Source organism: Panthera onca, chromosome C1 (genome assembly GCF_046562875.1).
Source record: "Panthera onca isolate mPanOnc1 chromosome C1, mPanOnc1 haplotype 2, whole genome shotgun sequence".
In the NCBI taxonomy this organism is placed as follows: domain Eukaryota; kingdom Metazoa; phylum Chordata; class Mammalia; order Carnivora; family Felidae; genus Panthera; species Panthera onca.
In genome coordinates, this window is record NC_138346.1 from 188,478,024 (window position 1) to 188,499,794 (window position 21,771).

Genomic DNA, 21,771 nt, shown 5'->3' on the forward strand with positions numbered 1-21,771 from the left:
AATAAAGACACAACAAATTAGGAATAGAAAGAAACTTTCACAACTTGGTAAAGGGTATCTGTGAATAAACTTATAGGGAAACAGAGCTAACATCATATTGAGTGATCAAAGACTGAAAGCTTCTCCCCCTCCCCCCAAAAATCAGGAATGAGACAAGAATGTTACCTTTATTACTTCTATGCAACATTGTTCTAGAACTAGTTGGGGCAGCTAGGCAAGACGATGAAATAAGAGGGATCCAACTTGGAAAAGAAGGAGTAAAAAAGACCTTCTTTTTGGTGATGACATGATTTTATATAGAGAAATCCCTAAAGAACCTACAAAAAAAACCCTATTAGGACTAATACATGAATTCAGCAAGGTTACAGGATACAAGATCAATGTGCAAAAATCAGTTGTATTTCTGTATGCTAGCAATGAACAGTCTGAAAATCAAGAAAGCCATTCCATTCACAATAGCGTCAAAAAAAATTTTTTAATCCAAGAATGGCAAGACTGTATATACACAAACATTTTTGAAAGAAATGAAAGACCTACATAAATGGAGAGACATTCCATATTCATAGTTTATGAATATGTTTGTGAAGTATTAAGAAGACTTATTATTAAGATAGTGACACTTAAAAATGATCTACAGATTTAGTGCAATCCGTGTCAAAATTCCAACTGTCACTTTTGCATAAATGGCCACACTGATCCTAAAATTTATATGAAAATGCAAAGTACCCAGAATAACCAAAAAGTCTTTTAAAAAGAACAAAGTTAGAGGACTCATACTTTTCAGTTTCACATTTTACTATGAAGCTACAGTAGTGAAGACTGTGTGTTACTGATGTAAGGATAGACATATAGATCAATGGACTAGAATTGAGAGTCCTGAAATAAGCACATACATTTATGGCCCATTAATTTTCAACACGGGTGCCAAGACCATTCAACTGGGGAAAGAATGGTCCCTTCCAGATGGTGCATAGCCACATGCAAAAGAATGAATTTGGACTCCTACCTTACACCATATACGAAAAGAGCTAAATGTAAGAGCTAAAACCAAAATTTTCAGAGGGAAACTTAGTTGTAAATCTGTGTAATTTAGGATTAGGCAACCATTTAGATAGGACACCAAAAACACAAAGATCCAAAGAAAAAATGGATTAGCTGGACTTCATCAAAACTTAAAACTTCTGTGCATCAGGGGCACCTGGGTGGCTCAATCAGTTAAGTGCCTGACTCTTAATTTCTGGTTAGGTCATGATCTCACGGTTCATTAGTTCAAGCCCCGTGTGGAGCTCTGCACTGGCAGTGTGGAGCCTGCTTGGGAGCCTCTCTGTCCCTCTCTGTCCCTCCCCTGCTCTCTCTCTTTCTCAAAATAAATTAAAAAATAAAAATTTAAAACTTATGTGCATCAGATAAGCAAAATAAGTCAGTCAGAGAAAGATAATACCATATGAGTTCACTCATATGTGGAATTCAAAAAACAAAACAAACGAGCGTAGAGGAAGGGAAGGACAAAATAAGAAAAAAAGCAGAGAAGGAGGCAAACCACAAGAGACTTTTAATGATAGAGAACAAATGGAGGGTTGCTGGAGGGGAGGTGGATAGAGGGATGGGTTAAATGGGTGATGGGTATTAAAGAGGGTACTTGTGATCAGCACTGGATGTTGTATGTAAGTAATGAATCACTGAATTCTACTTCTGAAACCAATTTTACCCTATATATTAACTAACTTGAATTTAAATAAAAATCTCAAAAGAGAAAAAAAAAGAATTAGAAATTTGTTATAAAGAAAAGGCAGATTTTTTTTTTTACAAATAAAGTAAGTACCAAAAAACAAAACAAAACAACAACAACCCAATAAACTGTGCATCAGAGAACATCATCAAGAAGGTGAAAAGACAACCCACAGAATGGGAGAAAATATTTACAAATCCGATATCTGATAAGGATCGTCTGTCTGGAATATGTAAAGGACTCTTAAAACTCAACAGCAAAAAGCTAAAAGACTCAGTTAAAAAATGGTCAGAAGATTTGAATACACAATTCTCCAAAGAAGATCTACAAATGGCCAACAAGCACATGAAATGATGCTGAACATTTTTGTTAAGGAAATGCAAAATAAAATCACAATGAGATACTACTTCACACACACTAAAATAGCTTTAATTTAAAAAAAGAGAATAGCAAGTGTTGGCAAAGATACAGAAAACCGAACCCTTCATATATTGCTGGTGGGCTATAAAAGTGTTCAGCCTCTGTGGAAAACGTTTTGGCAGTCCTCAAAAAGTTAAACATAGAGTTACTATATGACCCAGCAATTCCATTCTTAGGTATGTGCCCAGGGAATTGAAAATATATGTTCAGTCTAGAATGATGGAGATGTGAGTTGTGTCCATTTTTCTCTGCAAGTAATAATATGTTCACATGTAGTCTGCTGCAGTTTTGTGCATATGTTGTGCAAATTCTTACATGAGAATTGCTTGGACAAGGGTCATGCATATGTATAAATTTGCTAGACATTACCATAAAACCATCCAAATTTTTGCATGAAAGTTCTCCTCTTCCCACACTATTAAAATATTAAAATTTCAAACTTTAAAATAAAAGAAAACATATGTTCACAAAAAAATTGGATACAAGTATTCATAGCAGCATTATTCATCATAGCCAAAAAGTAGAAGTAACTCAAATGTCCACCAACTGATGAGTGGATAAACATTAAAAGTGATACAGCCACGCAGTGGAATATCATTCAGTCGTACAAAGGAATAAAATATTGATAAATGCTATGAAATGGATGAACTTTGCAAACATCATGCTAAGTGTAAGAAACCAGACCCAAAAGGTCCCATGTTATCTGTTAACATTTATATGTAATGTCCCAAAGAGGCAAACACAGAGAGAAAGTAGATTAGTGGTTTCTGGGCATCAGTGGGTGGAGAGAAAAATGAGGGGACCGGCTAGAGCAAATGGATTTTTTTTTTTTTTGATTGATGAAATTGTCCTGGCATTAGATAGGGTGGTGGTTTTACAATCTTGTGATTATACTAAAAACCACTGAATTTAAAGTATACTTAAAAATGTGAAAAAGGGGGCTCCTAGTTGGCTCAGTCGGTTAAGCTTCAGCTCAGGTCATGGTCTCACAGTTCGGTTCGTGAGTTCAAGCCCCACATCGGGCTCTGTGCTGACAGCTCAGATCCTGGAGTCTGCCTCGGATTCTGTGTCTCCCTCTCTCTCTGTCCCACCCCTGCTCACACTCACACTCTTGTCTCTGTCTCCATCTCCCTCAAAAAATAAGTAAACATTTAAAAAAATGTAAAAGAAATGTAAAACAAAAATAATTGGAGAAAGGGTCAGAATCAGGTAATAGGTTTGGGAATCATTCACAGAGGTAATTAAGGAATGGGAATGGATTCTCTGTAGGGCTGCTGTCCTGTCCAATTAAGTGTTTAAAAATACTAAATCTGTATGTAAATTTCAGAAAAGCTTTATACCAACTGTCACAGCGCTTCCCTCTGGAGAACTAAGAAAACACCTGACTCTGGAGTATAGGCTCGGAGTAACTACTTAAGCTTTCCACACCTATGCTTCCTTATCTTTGAAATAATAGCTTTGGTTTTGCTCTCAAAAAATGAAATAGTTACTAGCAAAAACACCTGCTGCGCCACTGGGATTTGGGGCCGTTCCCAGGGTGTTCGTGTCAGTGTGCCCCCTGGAACAACAGACACTGCAAGCGGAGCTCTCCAGAGCTAAGTGACACAGTGGCACTCATGGTAGGAAAGTGTCTCCTAGAGCCTCAACCAGTGTAAATTCCTCTCCCTTCCCCGAGGAAAAGACCCTCTCACCCATCAACTTTGGTGTTCAGATATTCTGAAAATGGTCTTAGAACAATGGAGAGATAAAGTCGTCTTTGTTGTTCCTAACCAAGCAGAAAAGCGGAACAGCCACGGCGTCACCACGTGACTTCGGAACGTGACCCTGTGCCCAAAGAAACAGCAGCCTCCCTCCCCAACTAGTTCTTACACCATCAAATAGCCTCATGACAAAAAAGGGATTTGTGTCAGAAATGGCATCGGGTTCCCTGCCTGACGGTATGTGTTGGGCTGGCTTCTCTAGTTTTTAGGGCTGGGCCAGTAGTAGGGCCAAGAGAATCGTGGGTCAGGCCCAAGGTAAAGATCATGAAATCCGTGCTTTTATTGTCAGTGGTGTGGTTCATCAAAGAGCTGACTGGGACAGCATCCATGAGAAGATCTGTCAGCTCCTGATCCCACTGCGCACCACCATGCCCTTCTACAATTCAGAGGAAGAGCGGCAGCATGGCCTGCAGCAGCTTCGGCAGCGGCAGGTGGGTCTTGCGGGACTGTGACAGGGGTGGCTCACGGGTGACGCGAAACTTCCCAGGAGAAAGGGCGAACCTCCTTGAGGACAGAGACTTTGTTTTGTGGCTCTATGCCCTCAGTACCATTCAGTCAGTTGTTCCCCACATATTTACTGAATACCTACTGTATTAGGTGCCAAAGGCTGCCATAGCAAAATACCGTAGACTGGGTGGCTTAAACAACAGAAATTCTGGAGCCTAGAAGTCCCAAGATCAAGGATGGGTATCAACAGGCTTGGTTTTCTCTGTTCACAGGCATCCCTGGTGTTTCCAAATGTCTTCTTAAAAGGACACCAGTCAAATTGGATTAGGGGCCACCCTAATGGCCTCATTTTAACAATCACCTCTGTAAGGCCCCGTCTTTAAACACAGTGACATTCTTGGGTACTAGGGGTTAGAGCTTGAGTTTGGGGGAGGGGAGAACAGAATTCAGCCTTAACACCCATATATGCCAAGTATGTTGATAACAGCATAGGTGCATAGGAGGAGGTCAAAAAAATGATGTATGAATACACTAGGGAATACATAAAGGAGATTTTATGGCATTGATAAGCATCTCAATTATTCTAAAAAAAATTAGGGCTTTATAAGCCATAAATCTCAAAACACCAGATTCATCCATTTTAGTATTGTGGCACTTTGAGAATGGCCTTGGGACAATGCAGAGTTTAAGTTATTTCTGATATTCGCTATATCTGTTATCCTAACTCCAGAAGGAAAGAGAAGATATTTCTCTCAAAGTTAACTCAAGCAGAAAGCCAGACTTTTTTAGAATGTCCTAAGACATGACAGTTCTGCTAAACCACAATTTTATTACAAATATAAGAATAATATTTATTGCATAGTTTTCTATTAAGCACTCATTTATGCTGATCAATGAACTACGGTGAAAGGACACTTGTTTCTGGCCCTTGAGGAACTCACAATCCGGGTTTTTTCTATCACCTATTTTGGATTTCATGGCCACCCTAATACAAGCAGGTTAGCTAGGTGCCCTCGACCAGTTCATTAGGTGTTGGCCTTGCTCCAGGTGTACCCATGCCCGCCATTGATGGTCTAGTTTTTTCCTCCGCAGAAGCACTTGACTGAATTCTGCTACACTGTAGCCCAGAAATACCTCTTTGAAGGAAAACACGAAGCCGCTGTCCCGGCAGCTTTGCATTCGCTTCGCTTCCGCATGAACCTACACGGCCTGAGTTCCGTAGAGCTTGTGCCTGCTTACCTGCTGCTGGCCGAGGCGAGCCTGGGTAAGGGAAATGACTTGAGATCCCCGGGGGCCCCTTAAAAGAGCACTATACTGGGTCGTTTCAGTGGCCAAAGAGTGCAACCTTGGAAGTGGCACCAAGACACTTTTCGTAAAAGAGCAGTGTTGCTGTAAAGTTTGGCATAAGGTGGGGAAGCAGATGTCATCAACTTTGGGCTACTACTGATGGAAATCCACTAAATAGCTGGTCTAAGCAGAAAGAGGACATTTACGAGGACCTTGGGGTGTCCCAGGGGAATTGAGTCTTCACGAGGCACTAGAATCAGAGTGTTGTAACCAACTGAGGCTGGTGCTCTGCTTCTCTCTTGGGCCTTGTCTCTTGTCTCTGCTTCTGTCTTCGCATCTGCTTTATTTTCCATCTCTGCAGATTTTTCTGCCCGATGCCTACCACAGAAGACACTACTCCAAAATATCAGATGTAGCTGAATTTATAGGGAATCTACATGTCCTCCAGGTTCAAGGAGGGTAACAGAAACTAATTAGCATCTGATTTCCAGTGTTCAATTCCTAGAAGAGACGGTTGTGTTGACTCAGCTTGAGTGTGGTGTTTACCTTTACCTACCTTTGTGTCAGGGTCACATGGTAATAGGAGTATAGGAACCTGCTCCCGTGGATGGGAGAGGGGGTTCTGAGAGTGGGAAGCACAGCTTTGGCGGAGCTCCATCCCACACGGTGGTTGCTACAAGAAGACAATTAGCATTTTGGAGGGGAATTAACCTTTTTGAGCATCTGCAATGTTTTAATTACTGTCCCACCATTTTATACATCTTAATAGCCACTATTTTTTTTTTTTAAACAAACTTTTAGAGGCACTGGGTGGCTCAGTTGGTTAAGTGTCCAACTTCGGCTCTGATCATGATCTCACAGCTGGTGAGTTCGAGCCCCACCTTGGGCTCTGTGCTGACAGTTCAGAGCCTGGAGCCTGTTTCAGATTCTGTGTCTTCTTCTCTCTCTGCCCCTCCCACCCTGCCTCCCTCTTTCTCTCTTTCTCAAAAATTAATAAACATTAAAAAAAATTTTAAAAACAAACTTTTAAAAAGAAAGGCTATTGGAAATACAGTACCTTGAACTTTTTCCCCCTGAGCTATGTTGAGAGTAAGTTGCTTGCCTGATGCATTGCCTGCAAAGACGTTCTCCTTCATAACACAGTACCACCACCATCTACAATCATCTACTAAGCAGATCCCATTCAAGTTTCTCCAACTGTCCCAATAACATCTTTATAGCAGAAGGATGCAGTTCAAAATCATCCTTTTCATTTTGTTGCCATGTATTTTTAGTCTCCTTCATTCTGGAATAGTTTCTCAATCTTTCTTTGGCTTTTATGACTCTGACACTTTTAAGATTAAAGGCCAAGTATTCTATAAAATGTCTCTTGATTTGGGTCTCTCTGATGTTTCTTCACGACTGGACTCAGGTGATGTATCTTTGGCAGGAATATCACAGAAGTGGGGCTGTATTCTTTCTCACCTCATCCTGCAAGTTGGCATATGTTTTCAATTTGTTCCATTACTGATGATACCCATTTAAGTTACTTTACTGGTGGCGTCTGACAAGCTTGTTTGTATACTCTTCCCTCTCTTTGCAATTAGTAAGTATTTTATGGGGAGGTATTCTGAAACTATAGAAATATCCCATTCCATCAAACTTTTAATATATTCATTTATTTATTTATATCAGAATGAATTCTTGGTTCCCTGTTCTATTCAATGGGTTAATAATCTAATACTATCATTAATTTGGTGCTTAGATTATTCTAAGTGGCTGGCCATTCATTTTTTTTTAAATATATGAAATTTATTGTTAAATTGGTTTCCATACAACACCCAGTGCTCATCCCAAAAGATGCCCTCTTCAATACCCGTTACCCACCCCCCCCACCCCCCATCAGCTCTCAGTTTGTTCTCAGTTTTTTTTTTTAATTTTTTTTAACATTTATTTATGTTTGAGACAGAGAGAGAGAGAGAGAGCATGAACAGGGGAGGGTCAGAGAAAGAGGGAGACACAGAATCCGAAACAGGCTCCAGGCTCTGAGCTGTCAGCACAGAGCCCGACGCGGGGCTTGAACCCACGGACCGCGAGATCATGACCTGAGTCGAAGTCGGACGCTTAACTGACTGAGTCACCCAGGCGCCCCTGTTCTCAGTTTTTAAGAGTCTCTTATGCTTTGTGGCTGCCCATTCAAACTGGCTTCTGTGTCTCCTTGACAATCCCCAATGTTCTTTATCACTTTCCTGCTTTCTCAACATACCTCCAAGGAGCCTTGATTTTTTTTTTTTTTTTTTTTTTTTTTTTAGTGGAAAATGGGATTCAGAAGCCAAGAGTTGTGCACTAGACATATGCATTGCTGTTGGGGTAGGGCTACTCCAGGCCTTCTCAATGGACAGAGTTAGGGAATATGTATGAATATAATAATGTATGCACATTTTACATCTAAATTCATTCTCTCTCTCTCTAGAAAGATAGTTAGATGAATAGATAGATAGATAGATAGATAGAGACAGAGATATGAGTATGGGTCCATGCCAGTACCTGGTACCTCTACCAACACCTGTTGGACTGAATTTAGAGGTACTGGCATGAACCCATGCCCAATCTAATTTCCTCCCATTCCATATCTGTAGTTCTCTTCTCTGACAGTGAGAATGCTGGCTTCCTTTTTCATTAATACATTTCATCAGTTCCCCTGTATTAACTAATCTCCCATCTCCATCCCTACTCTTTCCCTTTGCAGATGTCCTTCTCTCCTTCCATGGGCTCTGACTCCTCAATCAGGGCTTCTGCTTCTGCATAGATCCCCTCCTCACCAGTTTGGACTCTTACTCCCCTCTACCAGGCCATGTAACTGCGAGAATGCCCCTCCTCACTTGCTCAGGTCTGGCTCCCCATTCCAGCTGTCCCTCCACCAAAACTACTGGGAAGAGCACTGGACAAAGAGATACAGCTCAGGCCCTGTGTATTTCTGACACTGACTAGCTGTGGGATTTGAGAAAAGTCTCCCTAGCCTAAGTTTCATCATCTCTCTTCTGGACTATTGCTCACTAGCTGGGATCTGGCCTCCCTCCAGTCTGGCCTCCACACAAAATGTGATCAGACCATTCCACTAGGTAAAGACCAGATTCTCCAAGCAGCCCATGAGCTGCGGCGTGATTGAGCCTTTATGAATTCTGTCACCTCATCTCACATCGTCTCTCTCCCTTTTAGTTACACTGGCCTCCTTGTTTGGGAAGGCTCCTCTTTAGCCACTCTCCCCATCTCTTCTCCCCTCCCCTCCACCTAACTAACTCCTATTCATCCTTTAGGTCTAAACTCAAGAGTTACCACCCCCTTGGGGCACATGGGTGGCTCAGTCAGTTAATTATCCAACTCTTGATTTCAGCTCAGGTCATGATCACAGGGTAGTGGAATAGAATCCTGCATCGGAGTCTGCACTGAGCATGGAAACTGCTTGGGGTTCTCTGTCCAGCTCTGCCCCTCTCTTCTGCTTGGTCTCTCTCTCTCTCTCTCAAAATAAAAAAATTTGGGGACGCCTGGGTGGCTCAGTCGGTTGAGCGTCCGACTTTGGCTCAGGTCACGATCTCACAGCTCGTGAGTTCGAGCCCCGCGCCGGGCTCTGTGCTGACAGCTCGGAGCCTGGAGCCTGCTTCAGATTCTGTGTCTCCCTCTCTCTCTACCCCTAACCCACTTGCATTCTGTCTCTGTCTCTCTCAAAAATAAATAAACACTAAAAACAAATTTTTTTAATAAAAATAAAAAAATATAAAAAAAGAATTTAAAGAGTTAATTCTTTAAGCCCCCAGACTGGACCAAGTTTCTTTTTATATGTCCCCTTAAAAACCTCTTCCTCTTCTGGGTGTACATATCCATTGATGAGATTACTTAATTACAGTTTCTCTTTCTCTCTGGACTATAAGCTGAGGGAGAACCGGAACTGTCCCTATTCTCACTCATCAGAGTGTCTTCGGGCACAGAACAGCACTTAACACAGAGGAGGTGCTCAAACCCCACCTGCCTCCCCACAAACGTGGCGCCGAGTGGGCCCTGAGAAAGCATTTGGCAAATCTAAGTGCCCTTCACAGGATTGTTTTGAGGATTAAATGAATTTGTGTGTAATGAACGTGAGAGTGCTTTGCAAGCTGGAAGGTTCTGTCTAAATAGAAGTTCTCATTAATACCTCCCCCAGTCATTGACTGAAAACTTTTTCAACCTTTTTGTCAGTTTAAACAAATCACATTCTTTTTTTTTTTTTTTTTTTTTAAATAGCAGGGGAGGGGCAGAGAGAGAGGGAAACACAGAATCCAAAGCAGGCTCCAGGCTCCGAGCTTTCAGCACAGAGCCTGACATGGGGCTCGAACTCACGAACTCATGAACCGTGAGATCATGACCTGAGCCAAAGTCGGACGCTTAACCAACTGAGCCACCCAGTCGCCCCTAAATAAATCACATTCCTTGAGCACATGTCTCTTTCTCATCTTAGCGGTTCCTTCAGACTGGAGTGGGAAAATAAGAGGTATTTTAGCCTCGGGGCGCCTGGGTGGCGCAGTCGGTTAAGCGTCCGACTTCAGCCAGGTCACGATCTCACGGTCCGTGAGTTCGAGCCCCGCGTCAGGCTCTGGGCTGATGGCTCGGAGCCTGGAGCCTGTTTCCGATTCTGTGTCTCCCTCTCTCTCTGCCCCTCCCCCGTTCATGCTCTGTCTCTCTCTGTCCCAAAAATAAATTAAAAAAAAAAAAAAAAAAAGTTGAAAAAAAAGAGGTATTTTAGCCTTTTCTTTTCCTTTCCGTCGAATTTTGGAGTTTTAATAAGCTAGAGATGATATTTTCAGTTACACTTCGAAGAGCCACCTCACTCACCCTCCCCCACTGTTGTCAGCACATTGGAAGCAGGAGAACCTGGGTTCAAATTCCAACTCTTGCTTTAGTCCCTTATACAACAGCTGGCTTCTCTTCAATCATCAGGTGTCTGCGTAAATATCACCTTCTCAGAGAGGTGTTCCCTAAACATCCAATCAAGGTAGGTTTCTTCCCTCTTTTTTTTTGGATCACCGTGTTCTGTTCATTTCCCCCACAGCACTTCATTTTTGTTTCTTTACTGTGTGTCTACTTCCCTTGGTTATAAGCTCCTTGAGGTCAGAGATCATGTGTGTTTTATTCACTCACTAGCATGCGCTGAGCAGCTAGCAGAGCGGTGCAGAGTCTAAATTAGATGAACGTACGGTTGAATGAATGGATGAAGTTTCCTCCTCTGATACGTATTTCACAGGGTTGTTGGCAGACTTAGATCACAGATGCAAATGGCCTTGCGTGGTGTACACACAGCAGATAGCAGGCCCTCAGTAAATACAAATTCCCTTTCCTTCCCCTGGATGCCTCCCAGCCTCCCAGATGATTATCTGTGACTGCTTTATTCTGTGCTCCTTTGCTTTCGTCACCAAGCCTTACAAAATCTTCCTCCATAATGTCTCTCAGTTCGGCCGCCAGCCCGGCGTAAGCCTATTGTCTCACCCTGCAGACGAGTGTCATTACTCCTTAACTGGCTATCCCTTCTTTTTCTATTCCATACGTTGTAGGACATGACCTTTTAGGATAGTCTCACTTCCTTTGGCAACTTTGTGCATCTAGTATCTCCACTCCATCCCTACGCCTGTCCAGGCGAACACTGTGCCCAGGAGATCATGCCTGAACTTACCGACCCAGCAGCCGCAGTCTCAGTTCTGACCTGCTTGGAGCAGTGCACTCCTCCTGCCTCACTATCCCTGCTCTCTGAATTTGGGGCCTCAAATGTTTTTCTCCCAAGGATGCCTTTTCCTTTGGGATGCTTGTTATTTGCTGGTACAGCTTAGCCTTGGGCCCTTCCTTCCTTGGCATGGCCTTCTTGAATGAAAACTGGACAATGAGAATGAGAAACGTCCAATATACGTCAATGCCCTCTACCAATTTCCCCCGTCTAAATAACCTTTGCTAAGAGCCATTTGCTTCTTTAAATTTGAGAGGACCGCAGTCTCAAGCTCTTATTTTACAGAGCAAATCCGCATGGAAGATGTGACTTGCCATGTCCGCATGAGCCAGGATCATGGCCTCAGCCTCTTGCTTCTCATTGAGGATTTTCCTGTTTTAGTTTGAACTTCAGTCAAGATAAGTTCCTTGTTTCCTCCCTTAGCTTGCTGCTTCTTCAGCTCGCCTCCTTTAATTCGGTGACCTGTGATTACAACTAGAATAAATAATGCTTACATTATTTATTCCTAATTATTATTTAATCTCTAATTATTATTAAATTATTAAATAATAATTATTTAATAATTCCTAATTATTATTTAATCCCTATGAACTGGGCCTGGGAGAAAGCACAAGCAGAACTGAAGACTGTCTTGTGAGGGGTGTGTGGCCTCGTCTCCTGACCATTTCTGCTGCAGCACCCATTACATGAAATACTTTGCACCCAGAGCATGCTTCCTGCTCTGCAGGCTGTCACAGCAGTTTTCTGTTTAGTTTTCTGACAGCCTCCCTAGAAGGCAAGCAGGTAGGCAGGAAACTGTTATGTATCTTTACAACCAAACGAAAAGGTTTTTTTATTTAAAAAAATTTTTTTAATGTTTATTTTTGAGACAGAGAGATACAGAGTATGAGCGGGGGAGGGGCAGAGAGAGAGGGAGACACAGAATCTGAAGCAGGATCCAGGCTCTGAGCTGTCAGCACAGAGCCAGATGTGGGGCCAAGCCCCACGAGCTATGAGATCATGACCTGAGCTCAAGTCAGACACTCAACTGACTGAGCCACCGAGGCGCCCCACAACCAAAGAAAAAGTTTTAAGCATCAACAATATATGAACATTAGAAATAAAGGTGCCTTTTACCTAGTAACCATGTGTTGTCCATTCTGGCTCCTAAATGCCTCTTGTGTATCTGTTCCATGTTTGCTCTCTGCCTTAGTTCAGGCTCTGGCCTGAACTATTTCCAAAGTCTTCCAGAGTCTTCCAGTTTTCTTCCTTCCCTCTGGTCCCTCCTCCATATTGGCTCCTGGGTATCCTTCTGTATCTAAATCCAATTCTCTCTCCCTTTCTGAAAATCCTCTACCTTTTATCCACGTGCTTCCAGCTCCTTGGCGCAACTTACTAAGCCCTCTATGACCTGTCCTATGACTGCCTCTTTAGCCTCATTTTCTGCCACTCGATCACTCACACATTTGTGTTCCAGCGTCACAGACCCATATATGGTTCTCCAAACACAGCCCACTATTTCGTATCTCATGGTTCTGCATGTGTTACTGTCCACCCCGGATGCCCACCCTCCCTTATCTCTCAGGAAAACTTCTTTTCATCCTCCAAACTCAGCTCAGATTTTCCTGTCTTAGTTCAGCTGCTGTAACAAATACCACAGACTGGGTGGCTTAAACAGTTATTTCTCACCGTTCTGGAGGCTGAAAGTCCAAGATCAAGTTGTCAGCAGATATGGTGTCTGGTGAGGGCGCACTTTTGGACTTGTAGACAGCCACCTTCTCACTGCATCCTCACAGGGCAGAGAGAGGGATCATCTCTCTTGTACCTTTTCTTTTACAGGCACCGATCCCATTCTTGAGGGCTCCACTCTCATGACCCAATTACCTCCCAAAGGCCCACCTCCAAATACCATCACTTTGGGGATTAGGGCTTCAACTATGGATTTTGGGGTACTACAGCATTCAATCCAGAGCACTGACCATGCTTCTCCCCATTCCAATGCCCCCTCTCCACCCCATCCATAGAATTAAACGCCTCCTCATCTCTGCCACTTCCAAACCTTATGATGTTACTATTGTTGCACTTACACTATTTTACAAATGTGTTTGTTTTCATGCCACACACACATGCATTTCCTGAACCCAGCTGTAAATTTTTGAAGGGCAGTGGCTTTGATTCATCTTTGAATCCTCATCAATCAACACAAGGCCTGGTACATAAAAGATATTAAGTATACATAGACATAACTTTTTAATTGAGGTGCAGTTCACATGCATAAAATCCACTCCTTTAAAGTACAATTCAGCGGTTTGAGTGTATTCACAAGATTGTGCAACCATCACCACGTCTAATTACAGAACATTTTAGTCACCCCCAAATGGAACCCCATACCAATACGGAATATTGGTAGTCACCCTCCGTTCTCCATCCCACAGTCCCTGGCCACCATTTTCTGTCTCTATGGATTTGCCTGTTCTGGACATTTCATATCAGTGGAATCCCGCATTATGTGGCCTTTTATATCTGTCTGCCTTGACTTCGTGCAATGTTTTCAAGGTTTATCCATGCTCTAGCCTGGATCAGTACTTCATTCCTTTCTGTGACTGAGTAATATTCCACCCATGGGTATGGATAGACCACGTTTTGTATATCTACTCATCAGCTGATGAGCATTTAAGTTGTTTCTACTTTTTGGCTATTATGGCTAGGCTGCTATGAATGTTCATGTACAAGTTTTGTGTGTCAATAAATGTTTGAGTCAATGAATAAATGAGTGAATAGGTGCTGAATCGTATTTCATCATGTGTTCTCTGGCCAGGATATAAATTCTAACCTTCTTTACTTCTTTTGGGCAGGTCTGGGCCAGACTGTCCAAGCTGAGGAATACCTATCCCAAGCCCAGTGGACAGTCCTCAAATCAACGGAATGCTCTTATGCCATCCAGTCTTTACTGCATCGGAACCTGGGACTTCTCCACATAGCTAAGGAAAACTACGAGGAAGCCCGTTATCATCTGGCCAATGATGTAAACAAGCTAAATTATGACACCTGAATGTTTCTGAGAGCAGCTATGCTGAGCTTTGTTTGTTCTTTTTTAACTGAGCCCTTCTCTAAAACTTTCCGTTTATAACTGACCGGTGAGGTATCAGCGAGAACGTGGTTCTAACAACCTGAGTTCAAGCCTCTCCACCTCCTGACTGTGCATCCTTAGGCCAGGTCACGCCACTTCTGCAAGCCCGACTGCTCTGAGGATAATAAAGGGAGGCAGAACAGCACACTGGTTAAGAGAAGGGCTTTACTTTTACTCTTGGCCATAATCTTGGACCAATTATTTCAACTCTTTCATCAAGTATAAGACAGAAATCATCAAATAGCCTGTGCCTCATTGGGTCATTGAAGAGATTAATAATAGGACAATATCTATGCAGCATTTTGGCTGTTGTTTTTACATATAACATCAATGTTTCTACTTCAGAGCTGTTGGCATATGAAAGTTCTTTATAAACTATACTTTTTAAACTATGAAACTATGTACAAATGTTAGATAAGATGATGATGAGTGTGAGGACTGAGCTGTTCTTTCAGAATTTATGCTGTTTCTGTTAGGATTTCAGCAGTGGACAATATTACCAGACAGAAAAGTTCCTGAGCCTGAAATCTGGATGAGGTTAGGGTCAGGATGCAATCTCCACGCAAGTTGGTTGTCTCTTCAGCCTCTCCACCGGGCAGCCCTCCCTCTGATTGCCTGCCACTGCACAATGTCGATAAATCCACTGGAAACTTGTGCTGGCTAGTCTCCATATCCCCTTACCCCAAATCCATTCTCTGCTCTACTGTGCCCTGGGAGGCCGACCTCTGTGGACTACATGACCGGACTCTATTGCTTTTTGGCTTCTGTTGGACTTGCAGAGTGAGAGGAGTGACAGGGGAGTGGATATTGGGAGGAGATAGAGGTTGGGTATCTACTCTCTCTGCTGCCTTCCTGCTTCACCCCAGTTCTGGCACGAGCAGTGCTCCTCCATGGCCACAGCTCCTGGCAGGTGGCCTTCTCCCATTGCTCTAGCTCTTGTGGGGCCCCAGTGACCCTGCTTTCTCCCTCGCTTTTTCAGGAGTCTGGACAGTAATAGTTTTTTGCCGTTCATGGTCCCTGGGGCTTTACTAGCTCTTGTTGGTTCCTTGACCTCTGTATGTCTCTTTAAGAATCCTTTCATTAAACTGTCTTCAGGAAATACTTTGAGGATGCCATCTATTTCCACCTAGGAGACTGACTAAGACACTTTTTCCTCTGCCTTTTCTCTCTATACTCTCACTCTACAACAAATTAAACAGAGGAACAGATTCTGTCTTGAGCTGGGCCATACAGTTAAGGTACAGATCAAACTCAGATTCTTCTGCCTACGTTTCAAAAAAAAAATCAACCATAGCTTCATTGATAACATATCATAGACTTCACCCACTTTCAGTATACAACTCAATGATTTTTAGTAAACTCACAGAGTTGTACAGCCATCAGTCCAGTCCAGTCTTAGAACATTCCCATCACCCCAGAGATCCCTCATATCCATTTGCAGTTTATTTCTCACTCTGACCCCCAGCCCCAGGCAACCACTTTCTGTCTCCCTAGATTTGCCTTTTCTGGACATTTACTATAAGCAGAATGATATGTTGTCTTTTCATCTGACTTCTGTCACTTAGCAGAATTATTTAGAGGTTCATCCATGTTGTTGTATCAATACCTCATTCCTTTTATTGCTGAGTAGTGTTCATCTTCTGGATATACACAGTTTTTGTCCAGCCATTTATCACTTGATGAACATTGGGGTTGTCTCCACTGTTATGAGTATCGCTGCGTGAATGTTTGTGTACAAGTCTTAGTGTGGACACAAGTTTTCATTTCCCTTGGGTGTGCGTCTACAAACGAAATTGCTGGGTCATGTAGTAACTCACTGTTGAATGTTTTGAGAGCTGCCGAACCGTCTTTCACAGAGGCTGCATCATGTTCTATTCCCACCAGCCGTGGACGAGGGTTCCGTTTTCTCCATGTCCTGGCCAACGCTGATTTTCCGCCTTTTTGATGAGAGCCATTCCAGTGTGTGTGAAGTGGTATCTCACGGCAATTTTATTTTGCATTTCTGTAATGACTAATAATGTTGAGCATCACTTCATGTGTTATTAGCCTCTGGCATATCTTTTTGGAGACGTGTCTATGCAGATCCTTTGCCCGCTTTTTAATTTTATTTGTATCGTTACAAATTCTAGGTGTACAAGTTTTTAAAATCAGATACATGATTTACAAAGGGAACTGAAGCACCCCTTCTTCCTTCTGCTGTAGATTTATTTTGCCAGTTGTGCATTTGGAACAGAGGATATCAGGACGTCAGGCGGCTACTTCCACCTGGCTAATATCTTCTACGGCCTTAAAAAGTTGGATGTGGCAGACACATTGTACACGAAGGTGAGCTGGGGAATATGGGGGTTGAGCCTTGATGCTTTGGCCTTCTAAGTTACAACCGGTGTCAGACCATTCATGAGAAATTTGAGGCACAGAAAGATGAGATGATTGGCCCAAGATCACATGGCCTGATACACGATATATCCCACTTTTCTTTCTTCCTGTTTCTCCACCGGCAAAATACACTAGGCTCAGGTCTGGCCTGCTTCTCTGATTGTGTCTGCTTTCCCAACAGGTCTCTGAGATCTGGAGTAAATACTTGAACAATCGCTACCAAGTGCTCTCAGAGGCTCGCATCCAACAGATAGACTTGCTGGGCAAACGATTTGAGACTGACACCGGCTTGGGTAAGTGGCAGCTCTCCCTGGGGAACAGAGCAGTGGCTTCACCCCACCTAATCCACAGGCCTTCTCCCCAAGAGGGAGAGCCACTGTCCCTGTCAGGAGCACACCAGTGCCATCTCCTGTAGTTTGCTGAAGCGGACACTGAGATAGGAAAACCAAAGGGATTTCACCAGTGTTGGGAAGAATTCAGAGCCCTGGTACTATACACAGCCTTTCCGGGGGCTCATAAGGTACGGATGTGAAGAGAAAAAGACTTACAAGAGCCCCCTGTGATTTCTGCAGAGCCTCCATTTCTCCAGGGCACATAAGGCAAGGTAAATTCTCTCATACTGCGCATTTGTTCTGGGGCCTTCACCTCTTCCTTTACTGGGCAGTGAGCTTCTCAGCGGCAGGGCCGGGTCTCATTATTTCTCTGTCCCCAGGCTCAACAGAGGGTGAGTACTGAGTGGCACTGTACAGCATCGTTCCCTCTGAGGTAATAAAAAGGGACAGAGGATCTAGTTTCTGCTCAAAAGAGACATGCGGTGTAGTTGATGACACAGGACCTATATGAAATAAAAGGAAACGCCTACAAGTACAAATTATATTACAAGATGAGTCCTAGAATGAAGAGGTGAGGATAGTTGGATGGTGTTAAATAGGGAAGACTTCTTGGAGGAGAGGTTTTGAACTAAGATTTAAAAAATTAGGACAGGGGCCTCTGGGGGGCTCAGTTGGTTAAGTGACTCCGGCTTGGGTCATGATCTCATGGCTCTTGACTTCAAGCCCCGTGTCGGGCTCTGTGCTGACAGCTTGAAGCCTGGAGCCTGCTTTGGATCCTGTGTCTCCCTCTCTCTCTCTGCCCCTCCTCCACTTGCACTCTGTCTCTCTCTCTCTCAAAAATAAACATTAAAAAAATTACAGGTCATGATCTCACAGTTCGTGGGTTCGAGCCCTGTGTCGGGCTCTGTGCTGACAGCTCAGAGCCTGGAGCCTGTTTCGGATTCTGTGTCTCCCTCTCTCTCTGCCCTTCCCCTATTCATGCTCTGTCTCTGTCTCAAGAAAAAATAAACATTAAAAAAAATTTTAAAAATTAGGGGCGCCTGGGTGGCTCAGTCAGTTAAACATCCGACTTTGGCTCAGGTCATGATCTTGAGGTTCGTGAGTTCAAGCCTCATGTTGGGCTCTGTGCTGACAGCTCAGAGCCTGGAGCCTGCTTCAGATTCTGTGTCTCCGTCTCTCTCTGCCCCTCCCCCGCTCATGCTCTGTCTCTCTGTCTCTCCTTCTCAAAAATAAATAAACATTAAAAACAATTTAAATTAATAACTTTATTCAGTTTTCTCTCATTATAAAAGTGGTTTATGTGAAAGCAGAAAACTTAGAAATCCAAAGGCAGCCAACCTTAGGGTTATGGTGTATGCCCTTTCTGTCTTCTTCTCTTAAGTACTTCTTAAGTATGTAAAAAGTGTTTAGAAGTATGTGGCCCCAAATAACTCATAATAAGTGAATAAATAGTCGCTAGAGTAGGGCCTAACACCACTGGAAGGAAGTGTAAACAAACTTACATGGGGAAGCAGCAAGGCCGAGGCGCCAGCACCTTGGATTTGGGAGAAGATTAAGCTGCTTGCTGGATGCTGGAAGTCCCTGCTCCCTCTCTGGCTCTCAGGCGGAAGCTAAGTGGGACCAAGGAATCCCGCTGGGACAGCCTCTGCATTTGGAGCCTAAGAAATCGAGAGTTTAGGACTCTGAAAGACAGAAGTTACCTTGAGACCCACTGGGGTGAGCAGGTTTTACGGAGCTGCCTGAAACTGCCCATCTTCTTGCTCGCGTGTGGCCGCAGTCCTCTGGGTGAAGAACCTGCTGTGCCTTGTGCCCAAGGCCAGCGCCCTGTCAGCTCTGTGCTCACCCGTGAGGGGAGACCCAGCGGCTCCCCGCAGCCTGTTTCTTCTTTCCAGCTTCCTCCCTTTCCCCTTGCAGATGAAGCCCAGGAAGCAGAAGCCATTCAGATCCTGACTTCAGTCTGGAACATTCGAGAATCTACATCTGACACAGCCCCCCAAAAAACTATCTTTGTTCTGAATACCCTGGTCATGCTTTACTACCTGATGATGAATTCTTCAAAGGCAAGTTTCCCCAGAAAAGCGCCATGTCTAATGGAGGTAGAAGTTCCTCTAGTTGCATTCAGCTGTGTTTTGCCCAGTTGCACTGGCTTCTGCCCTCTGAGTAAGGCCGCACTTCAGAAGAGTTCAGATGTTCATGATGTTTCTCATTTGTTGAGTCCAGCCTGCATAATGGAAACTGCATTGTCTTCTTCCAGAGGGATATGCCCGTTACTAGCCTAAGTACTTCTCACGAACTAATGCAGTTAATTGTCAGGCCAACTTTATGAAGTAGGTATTTTATTATTCCCACTTTACAGGTAAGGAAACTGAGGCACAGAGAGGGTCCATTATTTGCCCAACTTCTTTTGGAGGAGGGGAGGTCACAATAAACAAGGCAACATTTAATGGGGAATAAAATTTCAGATCGCAAATAGCGCTGCAAAGCAAACGAAAGCAGGCAAGGAGAGAGGGAGGGCTGGCTGGAGGAGGCCTTTGTGTGTGGGTGTCACGGAAAATTTAGGATTCCCTTCCCCCCTCTCCCTTCCTCCCTACCTTTCTTCAGCAAACTTTACTAAGTGCCTTCTGTATACCAGGACCTAGAGGTGCTCGCAGTCAGTGGGTTATAATCCAGTGTGATCGTGAAGACCGGGGCTCTGTGGGCAATGCGAGGGAGGGACACCAACCCTATCTGGGATGTAGTAAGAGTGCTTAGGGAACAGGGAAACATTTCCAAGCTTACACTGTAAAAATCTCTTTTCTACAGTCCCAGGTCCAATTTTCTACTGTGTACTCAAGGAAGTCCTTACCCTAAGGCATGTGAAGGGTATTAGATCTATAAGAGGTCCTTAGAGAATAGGGACACATATATCTACTCCAGATTGCCACCTCACTTCCTTTAGGTCTTTCCTCAACTGTCTTCAGCGAAGCTTTCTCTGCACCCCTCCCCCCACCCACTGAAAGCTGCAAAATCCTGCTACTGCCACTGGTGCTTCCAACCCCCCTTTCCTACTTTATCCTTTTCCTTAACATGTATCACTATTGAGGATACTGTGGTGTTTTACTTGTTCGTCTTGTTTATTGCCTCTCTCCCTCACTGTGCTGTAAGCTCCAGGAGGGCAGGAATTTCCACCTGTGGTCATAGTACCTGGAACATAGTAGCCATTCAATAAATATTTATTGGAAGTGAGGGAGGAAGGGAGGAAGGGGGAGGAGGGGAGAAGAGCCAGCCCAGAGTCTGTCCCAGGATGTCCTGTGAGGCCTCTGTCCAAGTCAAAACTCTAGACCATGGCCCCTTAGGACGGGAAGCTGCTTGTGGAACCTGTCGCCCCTGGCCTCCCGATGCTGGTTCAGAGGGTCCTGATTCAGATCCTGTGGAGATCTCACTTTGTTAAGAAGGCGTACTTTGTACTTAGTTTGTCAAGCCAGGTGGGTTTCTCTGGTCCCCCATGCCCCACTCAGCACGTGTGTGGCTAGTTGTAAGGACCTAGTGGGTATTCGCAAGTCTCCAACAAGTGGAAACTCCAAAAGTGGAAACTTTTCACACCGGTGGCTGGCGTGAGAAGCTGATGGGTCCTTTCCCATGTTGAGCACAGATGGGGCTTCCCAGTGTAAAGCTTTCCTATGACGACTTCCTTTTGTAACTGTAATTCCATTCCAGGCACAAGAATATGCTGAGAGAGCCTTCGGTCTAGCCAAAGAACACCATCTCAGTGTCCATGAACAAAGTACCATTCAAGAGTTACTAAGTCTTATCTCAGCTGAAGAAACTCATCCTGTCACTTAGTGACCCATGAACTCTGCATCAGGGGCTATTCAAGGGGCTATTGAACGTCTAATGCATTCCAGCTTGCACGACTGCTTTGAGGTACTATGATTTGCTGAAGTTCACACTCTTTCCCCCGGCACTGCACACAGGTGCAAACATAGCCATGTTTTTATTCTTAACACAGCATATGCGAGGGACTATAGAGCTTTAGACATAAAAATCAGTAAAAGTGATCTTAATTATGACCTTTGCACTTGGCTTCCCGTGACTTTGTATGACTTTGAGTAATGTGCTGTCAGCACCCAGTTGCTTTCCTGAATTATAAGTAAAGCACAAATAGTTTATTATTTACCAGAAGTCTCCCAGGGACACATGTTTCATAGATCTTTGCCAAAGAAGGGTGTAGGGGACAGAGTTATATTGGAGCAAAGTTTTCCTGTTCTACTGGAATTAAGTTAGCATTAATCTGAGGTAGATTGTGACTTAAATGTCCATTATACTTCTTAGAGCAATCACTGAGAAAATTACTCTGAAAGGTAGTTACAGATCGACAAAGAAATTAAAATGGTACACTGGAAAATATCCACTTCATGCAAAAGAAGGCAGAAAAGGAGGAATAGCAGAACAAAAAGACACGAGACATATCAAATACAAGGAGCAAAATGCGACATCCATCATAGGTCTTTGCAGAGCACCCAGTCTGGCTTGGCTGAGATACCATTCCAGGCTGGGGTCTTTCTTTTCCTCGACAATGACTGAAACAGACGTGAGCCATCTAT

At 43.6% G+C, this 21,771-nt stretch overlaps 1 protein-coding gene across 2 annotated transcripts in view; it reads left to right on the forward strand.

Moving 5' to 3' along the window:
• The window catches only part of ZMYND12 (zinc finger MYND-type containing 12), a 28,071-nt gene extending 6,829 nt beyond the window's left edge, over positions 1–21,242 (forward strand). For both annotated transcript variants that reach the window (XM_060625519.3, XM_060625518.3), the window contains exons 3-9: positions 4,199–4,340; positions 5,449–5,620; positions 14,206–14,375; positions 16,683–16,805; positions 17,038–17,149; positions 19,103–19,248; positions 20,885–21,242. In XM_060625519.3, coding sequence (XP_060481502.1) covers positions 4,199–4,340; positions 5,449–5,620; positions 14,206–14,375; positions 16,683–16,805; positions 17,038–17,149; positions 19,103–19,248; positions 20,885–21,010 — 991 coding nt within the window. In that variant the 3' untranslated portion in view covers positions 21,011–21,242. The remainder of the gene's footprint in view (positions 1–4,198; positions 4,341–5,448; positions 5,621–14,205; positions 14,376–16,682; positions 16,806–17,037; positions 17,150–19,102; positions 19,249–20,884) is intronic.
• The last annotated feature ends 529 nt before the right edge of the window (positions 21,243–21,771 follow it).